Genomic DNA, 18283 nt, shown 5'->3' with positions numbered 1-18283 from the left:
TTTTTTTACAAAACCCATCTTTTTCATAACAAAATTTTTTAAGTACTTTTGTACTTTCTGCATAACATCAAGACATGGAAGGAAAAGATATGCTATCAAATTGAAATTAATTCAACATCTGACAAAATACAACACGCCATCTGAATTACTACTTTCAATGGAAATCAAAAATGTTCCGAGAAAAAAAGTGTTCTTATGCATACATATAGTGCAGTTATTTTTGAAGAAATAACAATCAAATCTGAAAAAAGTACAATACGTTTTTAAGCTTGAAATGATGCAATTTAAAGCAAAAAAAGTGCCAAAGTATATTTAGTTACATTAAAATTTTTGATTGCATTCATTTTTTTTTGCAATAGGTAACAGAAGAACAAATAGATAGCATATGGAAATGCCACAATAACAATGATTGTACGCCAACAAAAAAAGGCAGAACCTAAACAGTGAAAAAAAGGGAACAAAGTGAAAGGTTTGGATCAAACTCTGAACTGCGCTGCATGCCATTGTAGCAATGGATACAGGTCAGTAGCTGTTTTTGAGAAGAAAAGCATCTGGGGTTATTCCCAAATAAAAAACTTTTTTAAAAAGGCAATCTATGTTGTAAACTATTGCCTTTTGTCTTAAGAAGGAAAGACTGCTTTTCTGGAAAAAATAAATAAACTACATTGCTGTAACAGATAACTCAGAGGGACACTTTTTAAGAGTCCTGGAGAGATAAGAGGATGTTGGCTCCAAAGTATATTTGAAAAGAAAAGCTGAAATCTTCACGTTGTCCACCTCTGAAAGAGCTCCTGTCATTATGGAAGTTCCCATATTCATACCATGCAATGCTTAGAAGTTAATTAAAAAGTGCTGTTTAAGCTGCTTTGAATCTTCTGTCAAGTTTCCATGGCTTGATGTTGTCTTACAATAAATTACTCCTTTTACATCTCACATCTAATTCATGCCCTTTGCTTGGAATTCCAAAAAACCCTCTTATTGCCCCCACCACATACCATCCTCTGAAAACAAAAGTCACACAATATTTTCAAGCATTGTTCAAAAATAAAGCATTTTTGCAACCAATTCTTGCTATGAAACAATATGCACACAAAATGTATTTCTTAAATCCCATAAAATCCTCCAGCACGAGGCAAAATGAGAGTGTCTAAAAAGTGGCCGCTGACTGCAACATTGTCATTCAAAGCGGGGATTTTTTTTGTTCATTTCAGTTCAAAATACTAAAACATTTAATCACTAAAGCATTAAAAAGAATTTACACTCTATTTATTTTGATCAGCTTACCTCTTCAGAAATATATTTACCTCAAAAATGTGCATACATTAGCAGCTATAAACATTACATGGCATATCACACTATGTCGGCTTATATGAAAACGTACAAAATGTGAATGTATTAAAAAAACTATTCTGCAGTTACTATTTTTAAAGCAAGACATAAAATCATCATGAAGTCTTGTAAGCATAACACTGTTTCAAACAGAAAGAAATATATAACACTTTCTGGTAAATTACAGCAGCAAAAAACAAGAGGCATCCTTTTTTAAAGGTAAGATTTTCACCACTACAGCAGCTGTTCACACCTGAATTCCTCTCACAGCCTGCTTTATATTTTCCAGTAGGGCTTTATTTTCTGGACTCTGATAACGATCTTGATTTGTATACATGTCCGTCAAAGTGGTCACGTAAGCATCAAAATTTTGTTCATTGATTGGTTCCTACGAGATATTAAATAGTAGTTCATATACATCTTCTATTTGCTTAATTGTATATTCATTTATGCATAACATACTACGACAGAACATTGACACCATTTTTAGCACTTTTAAAAGTCCTATGTTAGAGCATACTTAATTTTACAGGAGACTTTGGAACTGGCCCACCGTGTCTTTTTTAGAAGTTAAATTTATCTTTATGGTTGCAGGGTTGATACCGCAAATCTCCACCTGGTTGAGGAGCCATAAACATAAAAACAAAAAGACATCTACTGTATGAGGAAGAGGAGGAGACTGCCAAATCCCTTAACTTGTGCCCTCAGTCACTTACCATATGTGGTAGCTGGATATTAGCTAGACTATGAATTAAAGACTGGCTTAAATTGGCCAATTCGTGAAGAAGAGATTCATTTTGTTGTTCAATTACTTTGTTCTCCTCTTCTATTGTCTTCAGGTTGCTCTCCATTGTGGTAATCTAAAAGGAACAGATTAGGGCACAATGAAATAAAAGACAAAGCGAGAAATGTATACCAATGTGGACAGTATGTTAGGAATGGAAAATGAGATGGTAGGATCCTCAGGGAGCAGACTGGAGTATTATAGATTGTATATTCAATATATGTTTTCTGAATGCCCCCATACAAATATTAACTTGCAAGTAGAACACTGTCTTTTCACTGGAAAAGACAGTGATGCTAGGAAACGTTGAGGGCAGCAGGAAAAGAGGAAGACCCAACAAGAGATGGATTGACTCAATAAAGGAAGTCACAGCCTTCAATTTGCAAGATCTGAGCAAGGCTGTCAAAGATAGGGCATTTTGGAGGACTTTCATTCATAGGGTCACCATGAGTCGGAAGCGACTTGACAGCACTTAAAACACACACACAGAACACTAGTACAACAGGGAAGCAAGTTTTAGTCCAACCCTGTCCTGTCACCTGTTCTGCTAGTTTTCTATTCCTAATTTTTGTAATTACAGAGAAAGGTTTAAAATGTAATTTCCCCCACTTACAGTCCAAAGTAGTACAATCCTTTCTCTCCCCAACCAAACACCCTGCTTCCTCACTACAGCCCTAGTTACATGTTACAGTTAATGCACCTATATCCTACATGTACGTTCATACATCTCTTTGTAAGAAAGATTCAGAATACATTCACTTTACAGATAAAACTGGGGACCAGTACCTGGATAAATGGGGGGTTAAATCACATGCATTGAATGTAACCTGTGTTCATTGTAACTTGTTCACTGTAAACTTGTAAACAGGGCTTATCAACTGAATTGGGTGGTGGGAGGATGTGACACATGGGAGGCTGTCCTGCCCCTGAAGGGAAAAAAACAGCCACTCAGCCGAGCCTATGAGAGTGCTGCTCCAGCATCCAATCACCTTTCGGGGAGGGGGAATGGAATGCTGGAGGGCAGCACAGCAGGAGGGAGCTCAGGGTCTGCCTCAGCAAAACGGCCCATAGTTTGAAGGGTAGCTCTGCCTATGGCAGAGTGGTTTATCTGTACTCCTGTAAACTACTCCTCCACTGGGGTAGGGATATGAATGTATGAACTGGACGCCAGCATCACATCCAAAATCGGGAATACAGATTTAGATTTTCAAATAATTACTAATTATTTTCATTTAGGGCTAGTTATGAGCCAAGCCTGTTATACTTCCAAGGAAGTCATAGGGAGTAAAAAGGTATTTACATTGGTGACTCATTAAACCTCTAAACTTGCACACTTGGTTGCTGTCACAACAGGGATGGACGCCTCTCCTTCCTTTTCTAGCTCCTGGAAAGTTGCTTTCGGTGCAAATGTAGGTTTCCCAGAGGATCTGATATCCTTCATATGGACATCAGCTATGCTGAAACCTACACATCCTACTGGTGTGTGTGGGGGGATTAATCTTTCCTCCCTCCTTCCCTGTCACTACAGCAGTGGCCAGGTAAGAGAAAGGGTGGGGCAGGAAGGAGGCAGGTAAAGTGATGGTCTGGAAGAAAAATATGAAACTTCTCTGGCTACTGTTTTATGGACTATACTGGAAAGCTATTGTTTTCAAATCATGTAAATATGTTTAAAGGTTAACAAAAATATGAAAGAAGAAAATGTTTAAACCCGCCCCCGCCCCCGCCCCCCAATCAAGGTATATGTAAAGCCGTTGAAGGTTAGGGCTTCATAAAACTGTTACCTGAGTTCGGAGTTTAATCATATCAGCTTCCATCTGAGAGTTGGATTCATTTAGTTCTTTTATTTCTTCATCTAATTGTTTAATTTCTTCATCATTTTCTATACCTGTGCAATAAAAAGGAGATATTCAAATAATTAGTTTACAAATCTGATTTTAGCAGCTGATTCATTTCGTGATTTGAGGTGAAGCTCAGTAAAATATAATGCTCATTATGATGAAATCTAATTTGAACTTCTTTAAGGCAGGCGTTCACAAATGGTAGCAATGTTCTAAATATACACTCTCACTGTGGGGAATATGTTTATATAAGGCAAATCTGATTAGGTCTCAATAGATTTCTGCTTTCTCCACCACCATTTGTGCCTGTACTTCAGGAATAAGTGTACAGTTATAGCGCTGAACACATTTTACATGGCTGACAAGTTTTCTTTTAAGAACAAATTTTACCGCTACATCACCACACGCTACAATTTATTTTAAAACAGCATATGCAAAAGGAATGATGTGGTCCTTCCGGAAACCCCCCCCCCCCACAATAACAATAATAACAATTAATTCATATTAGTTTCAGAAGAGTAGAATCTCAGGAAATGACAGAACAAGGGAGGTGTAGCTGCTGTGTTTCCCTAATGAAGCACACTAAGAACAATGGCTGTTGCAAATATCTGTTTGCAATAACACACGACTGCTGCAAAGGTGGCTGTGGCATTTTGCAAAGTAATGGTCTGGAATCTCTGCTGACAGCCTCTGGTTATGCCAGATGAAATAACCGGAATTAAAACAATCAGGCTAATACACTTTCATTCAGTGCCTCCAACTGAAACCCTAACTTTTGTGCAAGCAAGCTTGCTCAAGGCAATACACACATTATAAAGTCCTTGTGGCAGCTACTTTTGCTCAGACGTGCACATGGAGTTCCGTGCTTGGAAAGTAATTCCCAGGCATGCGAGGAATTAATGTGTGGCACAGTCCCCCTTCCCATGCTTGTAGCCTGTGTCTTGTCAACTCAGCATGTGGGGAGTGGGGGGGAGGGCAGCATAAAGACTTCAGCACTGGGAGCAATTTTGGAGTGCAATAGTAAGGGATAATCAGACTTGCAGGATAGGGAACATCACATCTCCCTGGCTCCTGTTTTCTCCTATCTTGCTTGCCCACATCCTCCTTTCACCATTTTACCTCACCTCATCTCTCTGCCCCTTCCTCTTAGTCTCCACTGTTTCTTTCTGTCTCTCCCCGCCATTGCCACTTTCTTTTGTTTTCTTCCTCTCTGAGCATCACTTCAAGGCTCTTGCCACCACCGCCAGCATTTAGCTCTGCGTTGCTGCCTCCACATGGAGTGTGGAGGCTGCTGAATTTTTTGGGTGTTCAGGTTTAATAGACCCCCAAAATTTCAAATTTCCGGGAAAAAACCCATACCGATATGGGGATTCGGCTTTTTTGGATTTTTTTGAAAATTTCGGGGTACATTAATCCCAATCCCCAAAAATGGTGCACACCCCTGCTAGTAACCAAAACCTGCCCAAATAACACCTCTTTTAGTAATTTTGTAATTTTATTAATAATATTTAAAAGTTGAAATCTTTTGGTACAATAGGAGAAACATCTGCTTTCTTTACCTTTTCTTGGCTGTCTTTTAAATTTTAATCATTTGTATTATTTTAAGGTTGATATTGAATTATGTTTCGAACTCGTTTTTTGTTATTTTTGTCGTTGTTAGCCATCCACTGGGACAGAAATTATTATGATAAAAGAAGGAAAAATCAAGTTTCATCATTATGTCTGTTGAGATTTGGGCTGATTACATAACCATGCCAAACCTGTGATGGGCTGATTACATAACCATGCCAAACCTTCATATTCCTAGATGCCTTATACCAGTCTGAGAACCCTGATTGACAGGGGGTTCAAAAAAGAATTCTACTGTTGACCTGGGAGAGTGGCAGTTGAGAGTGGCAATTGAGATGTTGGCAGCTAAAGTGGGAGAAGAAGAGTGTAGGATTGAAGAGGATCCTGAGAAAGGGAAGTGAAACCATTAATCCTTCCCTGAGGGAAATAGCTCTAAGGTAAAGGGGGTGATCCCTATCAAGTTTTAAAGAAGGAAAATTGGAATCTGTCTGTATGTTCCTGCCTCCACAGACTTTAGAAATTTTATGTCAAATAAAGCTTATGCCTGTTTATCTAAAGAGTGACAGCCATATAATTTCTCTCAACAACTACGAACACCTGTCCGCAGAACAAACAGCTACATTCTTGTGACAAATTATCTATTGTATATAGTTATATGAAGTTTCCCTCTTTTTTGCCGCCTTTTCACCTGCCAAATTTAAACTTGAAACCTCCCTGACAGCCTGACTTGACCATTTCCCCATAAGAGTAAAATAAAACAGTTTATGTGTTCAGAATTCATATCAGCCTCTCATGTGTCATATTCAGACATAAACTAACATAGGGTTTCCCAGTTCCTCAGCTTCCTAGGCTGGGTCAGAATACATCTATATACATTCCATACATCTTGGGGGAAGCGGAAAATCATCATACTAAGTAAATGATATTTTGGTTTATTGTTTTACCACTGCAGCTTAGATCAGAAAGTGAACATGGATTGCCTCTCTTATCAGATGTTTTGTAATGTACACTGATGTTAGGGAGGGGACGTGGCTCAGTGGTAGAGCATCTGCTTGGCATGCAAAAGGTCCCAGGTTCAATCCCTGGCATCTCCAGTTAAAGGGACTAGGCCAGTAGGTGATGTGAAAGACCTTTGCCTTAGACCCTGAACAGCTGCTGCTAGTCTGAGTAGACAATACTGACTTTGACGGACTGAGGGTTTGATTCCGTATAAGGCAGCTTCATGTGTTAAAAAAACCATTCACACAGAAGTAGAAGCAAAATCATACCCCCGTATTGTACTCTGCACTGTGAAGTCACCTCCTAAAAGGACTTCAAAATTATTCTTACAATAACTCCATAATAATATCATCATACTTGGTAAATTAGTTCCAGAGCCACAAAGTAAAGTAACACAAGTAATTCAGTCTAATTTCACAACTATTTACCATTGCTAGCCCGCTGCTTTATTGTAAGCATTTGTTCTCCAGACAGCTTTGCTCTCTTCATTGCTGATGTAGCTCTGGGGCATCCTGATAGACTGTGGACAATAAGAAAGAAAAGAGCTATTAATTGTAATGGGCCACAGATGATAAATTTGCAAGCTAACGATACCATGGAAACACCACTAGAAAGAAAGTCTGTCTTAACTACCATGCATAAGAGGCTGGTTCTTGCAAGGGAGAAGGAGCTACTCTCGGCCGTCTCCCTAAATTGAATATTGCCTTCTCCCTCTTTGCACTCAAACAACATACATCCTTTACAACTGCAGCACAAGTTAATCAAGGAAAGCAAACTAGCTAGGAAAGCAACTGTTTTGTGAGCATGTTTACAACCTTAGGCTGGGGAAAGTCCATTCAGCCAAAGGATCCTTTCTCCAGCTTCCTCCATTGTAGTGGTTAGAGTGTCAGACTAGAATCTGAAAGAACCAGGTTTGAATCTCCACTCTTCCATGGAAGCTTGCTGGGTGATCTTTGGCTAGTCATACACTCTCAGCCCAATCCACCTCACAGGGTTGTTGTGAGTATAAAACGGAGGAGAGGTGAGCAATGTAAGTCGCTTTTGTTCCCCATTGGGGAGAAAAGGTGGGGTATAAATGAAGTAATTAAATAAGTTATAATAAATAAATTGTAGAATGCTCCTTAGGCTAGAGGATGGCTTCAAATGTTGCTGGATACTTGTCATTTTTTCATATATGTTATCTGTTACTTTAACATATAATTTCTTAGTTTTTATTTTATTTATTAGATTTTTATCCTGCCCTAACTCAACTAATGTAGAAAAAAAAAAGAAAAAATACCCCAAATATTGAAATTATCAAACATCATTATATAATGCTTACACATTCACATCTGTATGTAAAGTAATGAAAATCACATATATTGTTCAGGTATCACAATATTAGACCGTGGTTACAAAAGATGTTTTAAATACAGACACTCCAATTACACAAAATAATAATATAACTGGCATTGAAATGTCAAAACAGTTTAACAGCTGTGACCTTGTTCCAATTAGCTGTATCTGACAACAATCTTTTCTCTCTCTTCTTAACGCCTAGGTTCAAGACTTGTTTCATCAAAAAACTTCATTGGAAGTCTTGCAATAAACTCATAGGACCTTGGAGACTGCTGCCCAAAATTTAAATGGTATCTCTCGATCCTCAAGGTTACTCTTCTATACTATGCTGCCATTCCCTCATGTAGAGTTGCTAGCACATATCAGCCTTTCCTATCCCGAGTAAGGCTGGGCTCAGGGCGGCTTACATTCATATAGTACCATCAAAGACATTTCCATTAAAATACATCAAACTTAATGATAAATAAATTACAATTTAAAACCTGTACTATCACAAATTTAACAGTTAAAGAACCAAATAATCCAGATGGCACTCTGCATGCCAGTGCTGATAGCATGTCAGTTGGGGAAAAGGCAAGGCAGGCCAGATAAAATCAGGCTGGAGGCCAGCTATCATGGAACCCTCAATGCCCTCAATTGTAGCCCTGGCGGAACATCTCCATCTTCCAGGTCCTGTGGTACTGAGCTAAATCCCACAGGGCCCAGGTCTCATTAAACCACCAGGCTGGAGCTCTGGCCCTGGTTGAGGACAGCCGGATACTTCTCGGGCCGGGGACCACTAATAAATTCTCACTAGATGAGTGTAACAGTATTTGAGGGGAGTATCGGGAGAGGCAGTCCCATTGGTACGATGGTCCCAGACTGTTTAGGGCTTTGAAGGTCAGTGACAGAACCTTAAATTTGACCCTGTACTCCACTTGGAGCCAGTGCAGCAGGCGGAACACTAGTTTGATATGTGCTCGCCATTAGGTCCCTATGATGACCCTTGCTGCTGCGTTCTGGACCAGTTGCAGTCTCCAGAGCAGTCTTAAGGGCAGCCCTGCATAGAATGAGTTACAGTAGTTTAGTCTGGAGGTGACCATCACACGGATTGCTGTAGCTAGTTCAGGACGGGACAGGTAGGGCACCAGCTGCTTAGCCTGGTGAAGGTGGAAAAACACTACTCTGGCTACATTTGTTGAACTAGATCAGGGGTGTTGAAAACATTTGTTACGAGGGTCTGATATGACATAAACGGAATTTGGTTGGGCTGGGCCATGTGTACTAGCCCAGATCAGCCATGAATACCAGCCCACAGCTTCTCCGGTCGGCTACCAGCTTTATTGCAACCCCCGCTGCAGGAGTGAATGGCATCTGTCAGCAATGCTGATTCTATGACGTTAGGCAGATCATGAGGTAAGGAAGGTTTCCATCACTGAAGGTTTCCATCAGCTTTTGGCTCTTGTGGCCCTTTCTTGCATTCCCAGGGTAGTGCCAATCACCACTTTGGGGACAGGAAGCAATTTTCCTCTAGGCCAAATTGGCCAGGGATGCTGGAGGGATATTTTTTTTTTTTGGCCATCTTCTGGGCATGGAGTATAGGTCACTGGGGGTGTGGGGGGGAGGTAGTTGTGAAATTCCTGCATTGTGCAGGGGGTTGGACTAGATGACCCTATTGGTCCCTTTCAACTCTATGATTCTATGATCCATAGGGTCTCTTTAAGGGGGCGGGGGAAAACTGACTGGCTGCTCATATGCTTAGTCCCACTCCTCTCTTCCCTGGGGCTGGTTCAGCCACCTTGCTCAGCCCCTATTTATCTGACCCCTGATGGACTGCGGCTGCCTGTCCATCAGGACCCCAGAGCCACCCAACACACATCGTCACAGCTACACCAGCCAATTAAATTGGAACCCCCCTCCATTTTCTCTCTGGCCACGGCATAACTAATCCCCTTAGGGAATGGCTCAGTTATAACTGAGTTACGCCACGTCTGGCCACGGCACAAATCCCCCGTTCAGGACTGGGCTGTTAGTAACAGATTTTGCCACAAGTATCCTCTGTAGTATATAGTATACAAGCATCCTCTATAGTAATGTAACCAATACCTATTATTCTTATTTAAAATTGCCTCTGGATGATAAATGAGAACTAACAACTTGCCTCATGTCTCAAACTTTCTTGAGTAAGCTATTTTTTAAGTCCTGGAAGATTTATTTCATCCCATTAACATCAGCATTAAGTGATTTATATTTGAGGCAAAACATTATGGACTCCAGTCTGGATTACTACAAACACAACTTATTAGACCATTAAGTATTTATAACTATATCTAATGTTAAACTGGCCAGCCCTATACTGCTGGTGCTGAACAGTGTGACCATCCAAAAAGGGGAAGAATGTTTTTGCCAGAGAAACTCCCAGACATGCAGAAAACATGGGTTTCCTGCTTCAACTGATAAAGGAGGCAACTCCCCCCAAACAGGAAGAGAACTGCACATGCAAGCTTAAGACCTACTACATGTTACCTTTTACACTTGTCCGCCACAGGAACTTTTAATCAAATGGCAGCTAGTTTCCTCAGCCGGAAATCGATTCTCAGGCAAACCCTGCCCTCCTCAGGCTCTGCCCCAAAAACCTCCCGCCAGTGGCGAAGAGGGACCTTTTGCTGATCAGCAAAAGACAAAAGAGACCACCTCTCCTCTGCAGGAGTATATCGTATACCTTGCAGTTGTGGACACGTTTACATCGGGACCACAAAACGCAGCATACAAACAAGGATAAAAGAACATGAAAGATACTGCAGACTTGGCCAACCTGAGAAATCAGCAGTGGCTGAACATGGACTGACCCAAACAGGACACAGGGTCTTATTCCAAGACACTGAAAGACTGGACAATTCTACCAACTATTTTGTCAGATTGCACAGAGAAGCCATTGAAATTCACAAACATCAGCACAACTTTAACAGAAAAGAAGAGCGTTTAAGAAATGAATGCTTGGCTTCCTGTTCTGAAAACCTCCAGACTAACAAAGACTACAGTCCACAATAGCCATGTGGATTAGCTTTGGATTCCACATGTTAACAGATCACTTCAGGATACAATGGTTCCACATTAACATACCACACCCTCATTAGCACATTATCTTGATACTTACAGGACAATGATTAGCACATTACCTTCAATACTTTGCAGGACAATGACTCAGCTCAAACCCAACCCCTTTCTGACTATATATTGTTCTTCCTACACACTTGACACTGAGAGACACTGTCCTTCAGTGTTACTCCTCTGAAGATGCCTGCCACAGCTGTGGGCGAAACGTCAGGAAAGAAAATACCAAGACCACGGTCACACAACTTGGAGAACCTACAAGAACCGATGAACTCTGACCGTGAAAGCCTTTGACAATATTTCTAACCCAAGTTGTGCATTATTTTGCAAAAATGAAATATCAGCTATTATTTATTGTTATTTCTATAGCAACTGGAACTTCTTGGCACTGTACAGATTTAAAAAGGCCATACCTTAGGAAAAGAAGAGGAAGGAAGAAAATGGAAATTAGGAAGCTATATACCATTTATATAGAGATGTGAAGGCCTGGAAAACAAACCTGGATTTTTTTTGGGGGGGGGGATTCCCCCCCATGGGGAGTACTAAAAAAACTCCTATGAAATATTTTGTCTTTTAGAATAAGTGAAATGCTTTTCTAGATAAGGTGGGCATGCTGTAGATGCATACAACTCTTAAGTACAAGGCACATTTTTGCACCTAGAAGGATACCTGATCTTCATAAGGGCAGCATGCTGGCCTTTCATTGCTTCTGTGGCCTTTTTGACCTGACTCTTGTGGTTGACCTTTTCTCCGCTCCCTCAAACCACTATGACAAACATACCCACAGATTGGGTATCGAGTAGCTTATTGCCCTTCCTTGCTGGAGGAAACAATATCAGAAGGAGGTGGGGCAGAAACTGCACCAAAGCCTCAGAGGAAAACTCTGAAAGTTTCCTTGAAAACTGAGTTCTCTCTAACCATTAGCTGCAGATATTATTATTGACCCTTTGTGTGACTCTTTTCTGACCAAAGAATATATTTTACGTTATTTAACACAAAGTTTGTGTTTTCTGTTTAACTCCTATTTCCCCTCCTATTTTTCAGAAGGCAAAAATTAAGGTATATGGGCTAAGGCAACACAGGGTGCATCAGCTTACGGGTTTTTCTTAAGCACTGGGTATATTTGCAGTTTTGCTTGTAGAAAACTGACTGTGCAATCCTGAGGGGGGGGGCTGAGCCACTTAGGAGCCAGCGTGACTCAAGCGCCAGTGTCCGTGCCACTTGTGCCATCGTGGCCAGGAACCAGTGTGGTGTAGTGGTTAAGAATGGTGGTTTGGAGCGGTGGACTCTAACATGGAGAACCAGGTTTCATTCCCCACTCCTCCACATGAGTGGCGGAGGCTAATCTGGTGAACTGGATTTGTTTCCCCACTCCGACACACAAAGCCAGCTGGGTGACCATGGGCAAGTTACAGCTCTCTTAGAGCTCTCTCAGCCTCAACTACCTCACAAGGTTGTGGGGAGGGGAAGGTAAGGTGATTGTAAGCCGGTTTGATTCTCCCTTAAGTGGTAGAGAAAGTTGGCATATAAAAACCAACTCTTCTTCTTCATCATCTTCAAAAGTGGCATAGATGCTGGTGCAGGGTGACTTATGTCAGCTCCAGGGAGCAGCACAGCAGCTTGAGCCTTGTGCACTGGTGCTGCCTCCCCAACAGCATTTTCCCAGTGCGAGCTGCACATCTTGATTACTGATTTTTCAGGGCAGGGGAAAAAACAAATTGTTTGTCATGCAAATGTATGAGATTTAAGAATACGACCATACTGCCAGGTTTCATGCTTTCTTGCTACATATCACTTTGCCTCATGAAATTCATGCTCCTCTGAGGGGGGAAAGTTTAATGAAACCACGTAGTATCAACAAGTACATGTGTACTGGGGTGAGGAAAGTGGGCTGTATCTACACTGCATTGAATTTGTAGCTGTTTCATTATCGCGGCATCCCCTTCAAAATCTTGGGAATTAATGACTGGTTGGTGAAGTCCTGAGTATTCTTGGTTGCAGAACCTCTGTCCTAGATAGATTTAAGTCAATGTGCTTAGAAAGGTGTAACTCTGCTTAGGACAGCAGTGTTACAACACCATCCTAAGCAGAGTTACACCCTTCTATACCCAGTGACTTCAATGGACTTAAAAAGAGCGGGTCACTATTAGTCTCCCTCACTTGGTGAGAGGAAACCACTTTAAGTCTGTAGCATAAATTTGCCTGCTGTATCTAAGCAGCATAATATTAGGAAGCCTTTACAAAAGTGGGAAAAGAGTACAGGAAAGGAGTAAATATTCTGTATATGAAAGAATGTGCATCTTGCTTCGAACAAGGAGAGAAAAATTGCATTCTGTTTAAATAAAATATATGCATAATTGGTTTGGTGCATAAGGAAGTAAAAACAAATCTCTTGCAGCTCCGCTGGTGTCACCCACTTCTAAAAACAATTCCATCCAAAAGAAATAGAATTACTGTATTTTTCGCTCCATAGGACGCACCTTTCCATAAGACGCACCTAGTTTTTAGAGGAGGAAAACAAGAAAAAATCTTGTTTTCCTCCTCTAAAAACTTGTCTTATGGAGCGACTGCCGGCTGGGCGCGTGTGCGTCCGGACGGTGCGAGCCGGCGTTCCCCACCCCGACGGCCAGCTGGGAGGCGGGCGGGGCGCACAGAGCCGGCTGGGTGCGTGCTCGTCGGGACGGCGCGAGCCAGTGTTCCCCGCCCCGACGGCCAGCTGGGAGGCAGACGGGGTGGCACAGAGCCGTCTGGCCGCGTGCTCGTCGGGACGGCGCGAGCCAGTGTTCCCCGCCCCGACGGCCAGCTGGGAGGCAGACGGGGCGGCACAGAGCTGGCTGGGCGCGTGCGCCGGCTCGCTCTGTGCGGCCCCGCCCGCCTCCCAGCTGGCCGTCGCGGTGGGGAATGCTGGCTCGCGCCGTCCCGACGCACACACGCCAAGCCAGCATTCGCTCCATAAGACGCACGGACATTTCCCCTCACTTTTGAGGAGGAAAAAAGTGTCTTATGGAGCGAAAAATACGGTATACTGGATTATTTGGTGGCTGTGATAGGATAATATGCACCATCTAACATCAGATAGAATGCCTTTATAACTTAGCCATGAGTCATAAATTTTAGGTTACAACTGAGATTAGTTCATAATCCTGCTTTAGTTCATTTTTTAAATGCCCTAATGCCTGGTAACCCTTAAATTGGTTTTCACAATAGATGTAGATTTACGGTTTGTTCTTCTGGAAAAGAATATTCACTTGGCATAAGTGTCGAGGAGAGTTACGGTTTTTATTTCTATGTTAGAATTTATATCAGCCAACCCCATAAATAATATTGGGAAGGATTTGTCATACAAATCGATAAGCACGGCATCTCAGAGAGCTAATCTATATGCGATGATGGAATCCATAATTGGGTGCCTTGACATCTAATTTAGCAGCATAAAGCCTTTCCAATATGGATCAGTCCACAACAATGAGGAAGGGGTGTTAAATGCTTCTTCTGCTATGTTTTGCTGTTTGAAAACATCCCTCTGGGTTGCTTTTAGTCCTGGCACAGAAAAGAAATACAGGTATTCCCGTTGAGCCTTTTCTTCCCCCCTCCCCTCCCGCCCCAATGTAGCTAAAAGCAACTGCTGGAGACACTTTCAATCAGGAAACCAGAGTGGGAGAAGAGTTAACACTCCAGCTCTGATCCACATCAACTTCCCTCTTCACACTCTGCATATATGTCAGGATATATGATCATAGATCCCTAGCGTCATGTACAGTTTGGCCCTAATTCAGAAAGCTTTCTAACAGGACAGGTATGTGTTTTTCTATTCTTAAAATAGTGCTAATCAACATATTTGTACAGGTCTCTGGAGAAGAGGCGTAAAATTTTTCTATATAAATAATACTGTGCTTAATGACTTGCTTTTAGGTTCTGGTCTTCATGGCTTTCAAACATGTTTTGCAGTGTAACTTCCAACCCAAGCAAGATGAAATTCTCAGGAACAGTACCCCTAACACAGGGAAACTTCATCCCCAAATTTCTGGCAGATGGAAGAAAGCATCTCCGTTCAACAAGCAAATAAAATTCTTGTTTGCACAGCAGGCTGGAGAAGAAGAGAATTGGCACCTTTCCCAGGAACCTCAAGAGAAAAGCGGAGGCACTGATTTTCACAAAAATAGAACATGTGGGCAAGGGGCATGTCCCTCATGCTCCTTACCTCACTGCACTCACTGTGTTTTTTTTAAGCCTTTTTACTCCAGCCCACCTAACTACTGGAGACTGATTAGGAGAAAATATGTTTCGAACAGTGAAGTGTTGTGAGGTAAGGTGGTGGTGGGGAGAGCAGGGTTATATTCCCTCACCCATTCACCCTGGTTTTGATCCCCCCCCACTTCATATGTGAAAGGGCAGATTCATGCATATCAGGTCCATACACTGCCACTTTTAAATACAATAAAGGTGTCTGAGAGATCTCAGATACTGAAGCAGCAGCTCTTTTACTTAGTGAGATGATTTTATCCTCAGTGATCTTTCTTGTATCTTTGAAGGGCATATGCCTGTTTGCTCTTTACTCTCACCTTAACCCTTCCCCCCATCTTCAGGATAGGTAGGAAAAATGTATAATTCTAGCTGGACGAAGCCTGGACCTCTGCCTCTATTTCTCTACACACTCTCCTTCATCTTTTCTGTCTTGCCTACCTCCCAGCCTTTTGGCTTCTGTCCACTGCAATACAGGTGGGCTGGCTGTCTATAACGGGGAGGAATAGGAACTGTAGCTTCAGGATTCCCCTGCTTGAGCCTCTGACCCACTCTACAAAGCAAGTAAGCTGTCGTGTGTGTGTGTGTCAATAGAAACCCATGCCTGTGCCTTTATTCATCCTACCCAAATGTGCCTTGCACATGTGCAAACAAAGACTTTGCTTCAGTGAGACAGGAAGCTTCAGGTGGACCTTCCATTGTAAACCTGCCTGTTTAGATTCCTGCCCACAAACTCTTGTTTGACTGTTTTTCATCGAACAAAAAGTTAGGACAAAGTTAAAATAGGCATATATGCCATCACCAAGAGATATTTAGTCATTCTTGTTTCAACCAAGGCATGCCCTGGAATAAAGACACACACACACACACATACACACATGCACACTCATATACACATATACAGAGGGTGAAGAAGAAAAGCTACTCACCTTCTATGTGTAAGAAAACTACCGCTGACATGTCCTGAGCCATCACATCCTGGGGTTGGACATGACATACCTTCCGTTTTCACGGACTTCCAAGAAAACTGGGAACCGTTCAAGTACCCATCCTTTTGCCTTTTAGTAGCTAGAGGGCACCCTGATGCACTACGGTGAGATGCATACTTCCCAGTTATATGGCCCTGACCATCACAACCAGGAACTGGACATCTGGAAGTAGACAGATGAAATACACATTACTGTCTTGGCATCATATACCGGGCAGCCTCTGTATCGGAGTGAAAATGAATCTCACATTAAAAAGAACGATCATGCTTAATAATAATATGGTCACTGAGCAGCAGATAAGACAATAAGAACAATCATGCTTTATGGTTTAAAAAACAAAATATCAAGAACGCCGTCAATAAAAGCAATTCAAACATAAAAGATGTTTATGAAATTAGGAAGGTATCTCTAGTAAGCTATATGTTTGCTACATGTCAGCAAACATGATAACTATGGCAAGATCCCAAATTTTTCACTGAGGACTCACACAACTTTACATTTTGTTCGTTTGCCTTTAGTCCAGTTGCTTTTGTAATATGGCAAATGAGAAATTATTGCAAGTAACTGAGAGACAATGTGGTGTAGCAGCTAGAACATCAGACTAGGACCTGGGAGACCCAGGGTCAAATCCCTTCTCTGCCATGGAAGCTTGCTGGGAGACCTTGGGCCAGTCATACACTTTCAGCCTAACCTACCTCACAGGGTGGCTGTGAGGATAAAATGGAGGAGAGGAGAATAATCTAAATTACTTTAGATCCCTCCTGGGGAGAAAAGTGTAGTATCATAGCTATCTTCAAGTGCTCACTATTTTTTAAAAAATTAAGTCCTGGGCGAAACTCCTGCTCATGAGAACTCACACAGGATTATTGTAGGCTTCAAAGGCCAATGAGACTAAGTGGTATGCGGACAATGTATGAAAGGAAATGGCTTTGATCCACCAGAAGAGGACAACACACACATATTTCCTGTTAGCTACGGGGAAAAATAATCCTATGTGCTCTTCAAACTTTCTCCTTTGCACCCTAGGGAATGTCTGGGCCTAGGGATGCCAACCTCCAGGTGGTTGCTGGAGATTCTCCTGCTACAACAACTGATCTCCAGGCGATAGAGATCAGTTCACTTGGAGAAAATGGCTGCTTTGCAAGATGGACTCTTTGGCATTATACCCCACTGAGCCCCTCCACCAAACCCCATTCTTCTTAGGTTACATTCCAAAAATCTCCAGGTATTTCCCACCCCGTAGCTAGCAACCCTATCTGGGCCTAATAGATCACATAAATATCTTTAGGCATATACCATACTAATGGGTAAAAAACCCACAATATTTCCATCAATTCTTACATTGCAATTCAGTTTCTTGCTGCCTTGGTTAGAACTACTTGGGCAGGAGAGGTGGATGCTAAATTATTAACTCCTAGTTAGCATCCTTCCTGTAATGCATTAAATGCATACATGTATATTTATGTATTTTATCAATACACTGATATAAGATGCTTAATTGACGTAAACATAACCAAACCTGAATCACAAACTTATAACAAGAATTGTTTGGGAATGTCAATAAAATAGTTAAGAAGAACGTGGGAAGAAGATAACATCAATCTGTATAAGTGTTCTGTACAGAATATACAGAACCTATACAGAATTATTTAGAGTTGTGCTTACCTAATTGGCTCTTGATCTTCCTTGTCTTCTTTGCTTTGTACTATCCGGATCCCACTTTTCTTTGCTCGTGGACAACCTGAAAGGCTGAGTGAGAGAAAACATTTCAAAGTGAAGTCTCTCATTTTTAATAGAATCATCTTAAAAATATTTCTAGACAAATATACTTTCTTTAAAAAATATTTGAAAGCAGCCTCTTCCATATTTTGATTTCAAATGGTTTATGAGTTGAAGAGCAGTAGCAAGATACAACCACAAGAGGGAACTCAAGAATCATGATTGCCTTCTCACTGCAAATGAAATGAGGGCTCAGGGATTAAGAGTACCATTTAGGCACTGCAAGACCTTTGGAATACGAAGACCACTGCATACAAAGTCTTCATTTAATGATGACTCCAGCTGTGAAACTCATGGGCTTCAGAAGGACCACAGCCCAGAAA

At 41.6% G+C, this 18283-nt stretch overlaps 1 protein-coding gene across 17 annotated transcripts in view; it reads right to left on the bottom strand.

Annotated features, from left to right (window-relative positions):
* Window positions 1-653: 653 nt before the first annotated feature.
* The window catches only part of MYT1L (myelin transcription factor 1 like), a 175797-nt gene continuing 158167 nt past the window's right edge, over window positions 654-18283 (bottom strand). For 11 of the 17 annotated variants that reach the window (XM_056856104.1, XM_056856107.1, XM_056856114.1 and 8 more), the window contains 6 exons: window positions 17847-17930; window positions 16122-16343; window positions 6948-7039; window positions 3889-3998; window positions 2046-2189; window positions 654-1717 (listed from right to left, as the gene is read on the bottom strand). In XM_056856104.1, the coding sequence (XP_056712082.1) occupies window positions 1577-1717; window positions 2046-2189; window positions 3889-3998; window positions 6948-7039; window positions 16122-16343; window positions 17847-17930 (793 nt within the window). In that variant the 3' untranslated portion in view covers window positions 654-1576. Of the gene's footprint in view, window positions 1946-2045; window positions 2190-3888; window positions 3999-6947; window positions 7040-16121; window positions 16344-17846; window positions 17931-18283 lie in introns of all 17 variants that reach the window. The other 6 variants (XM_056856113.1, XM_056856110.1, XM_056856099.1 and 3 more) reach the window with 2 other exon arrangements.

Source organism: Euleptes europaea, chromosome 10 (genome assembly GCF_029931775.1).
Source record: "Euleptes europaea isolate rEulEur1 chromosome 10, rEulEur1.hap1, whole genome shotgun sequence".
Taxonomy (NCBI): Eukaryota; Metazoa; Chordata; class Lepidosauria; order Squamata; family Sphaerodactylidae; genus Euleptes; species Euleptes europaea.
The sequence above is the reverse complement of the archived record's forward strand: the minus strand, read 5'-3'. Positions and strand labels throughout refer to the sequence as shown.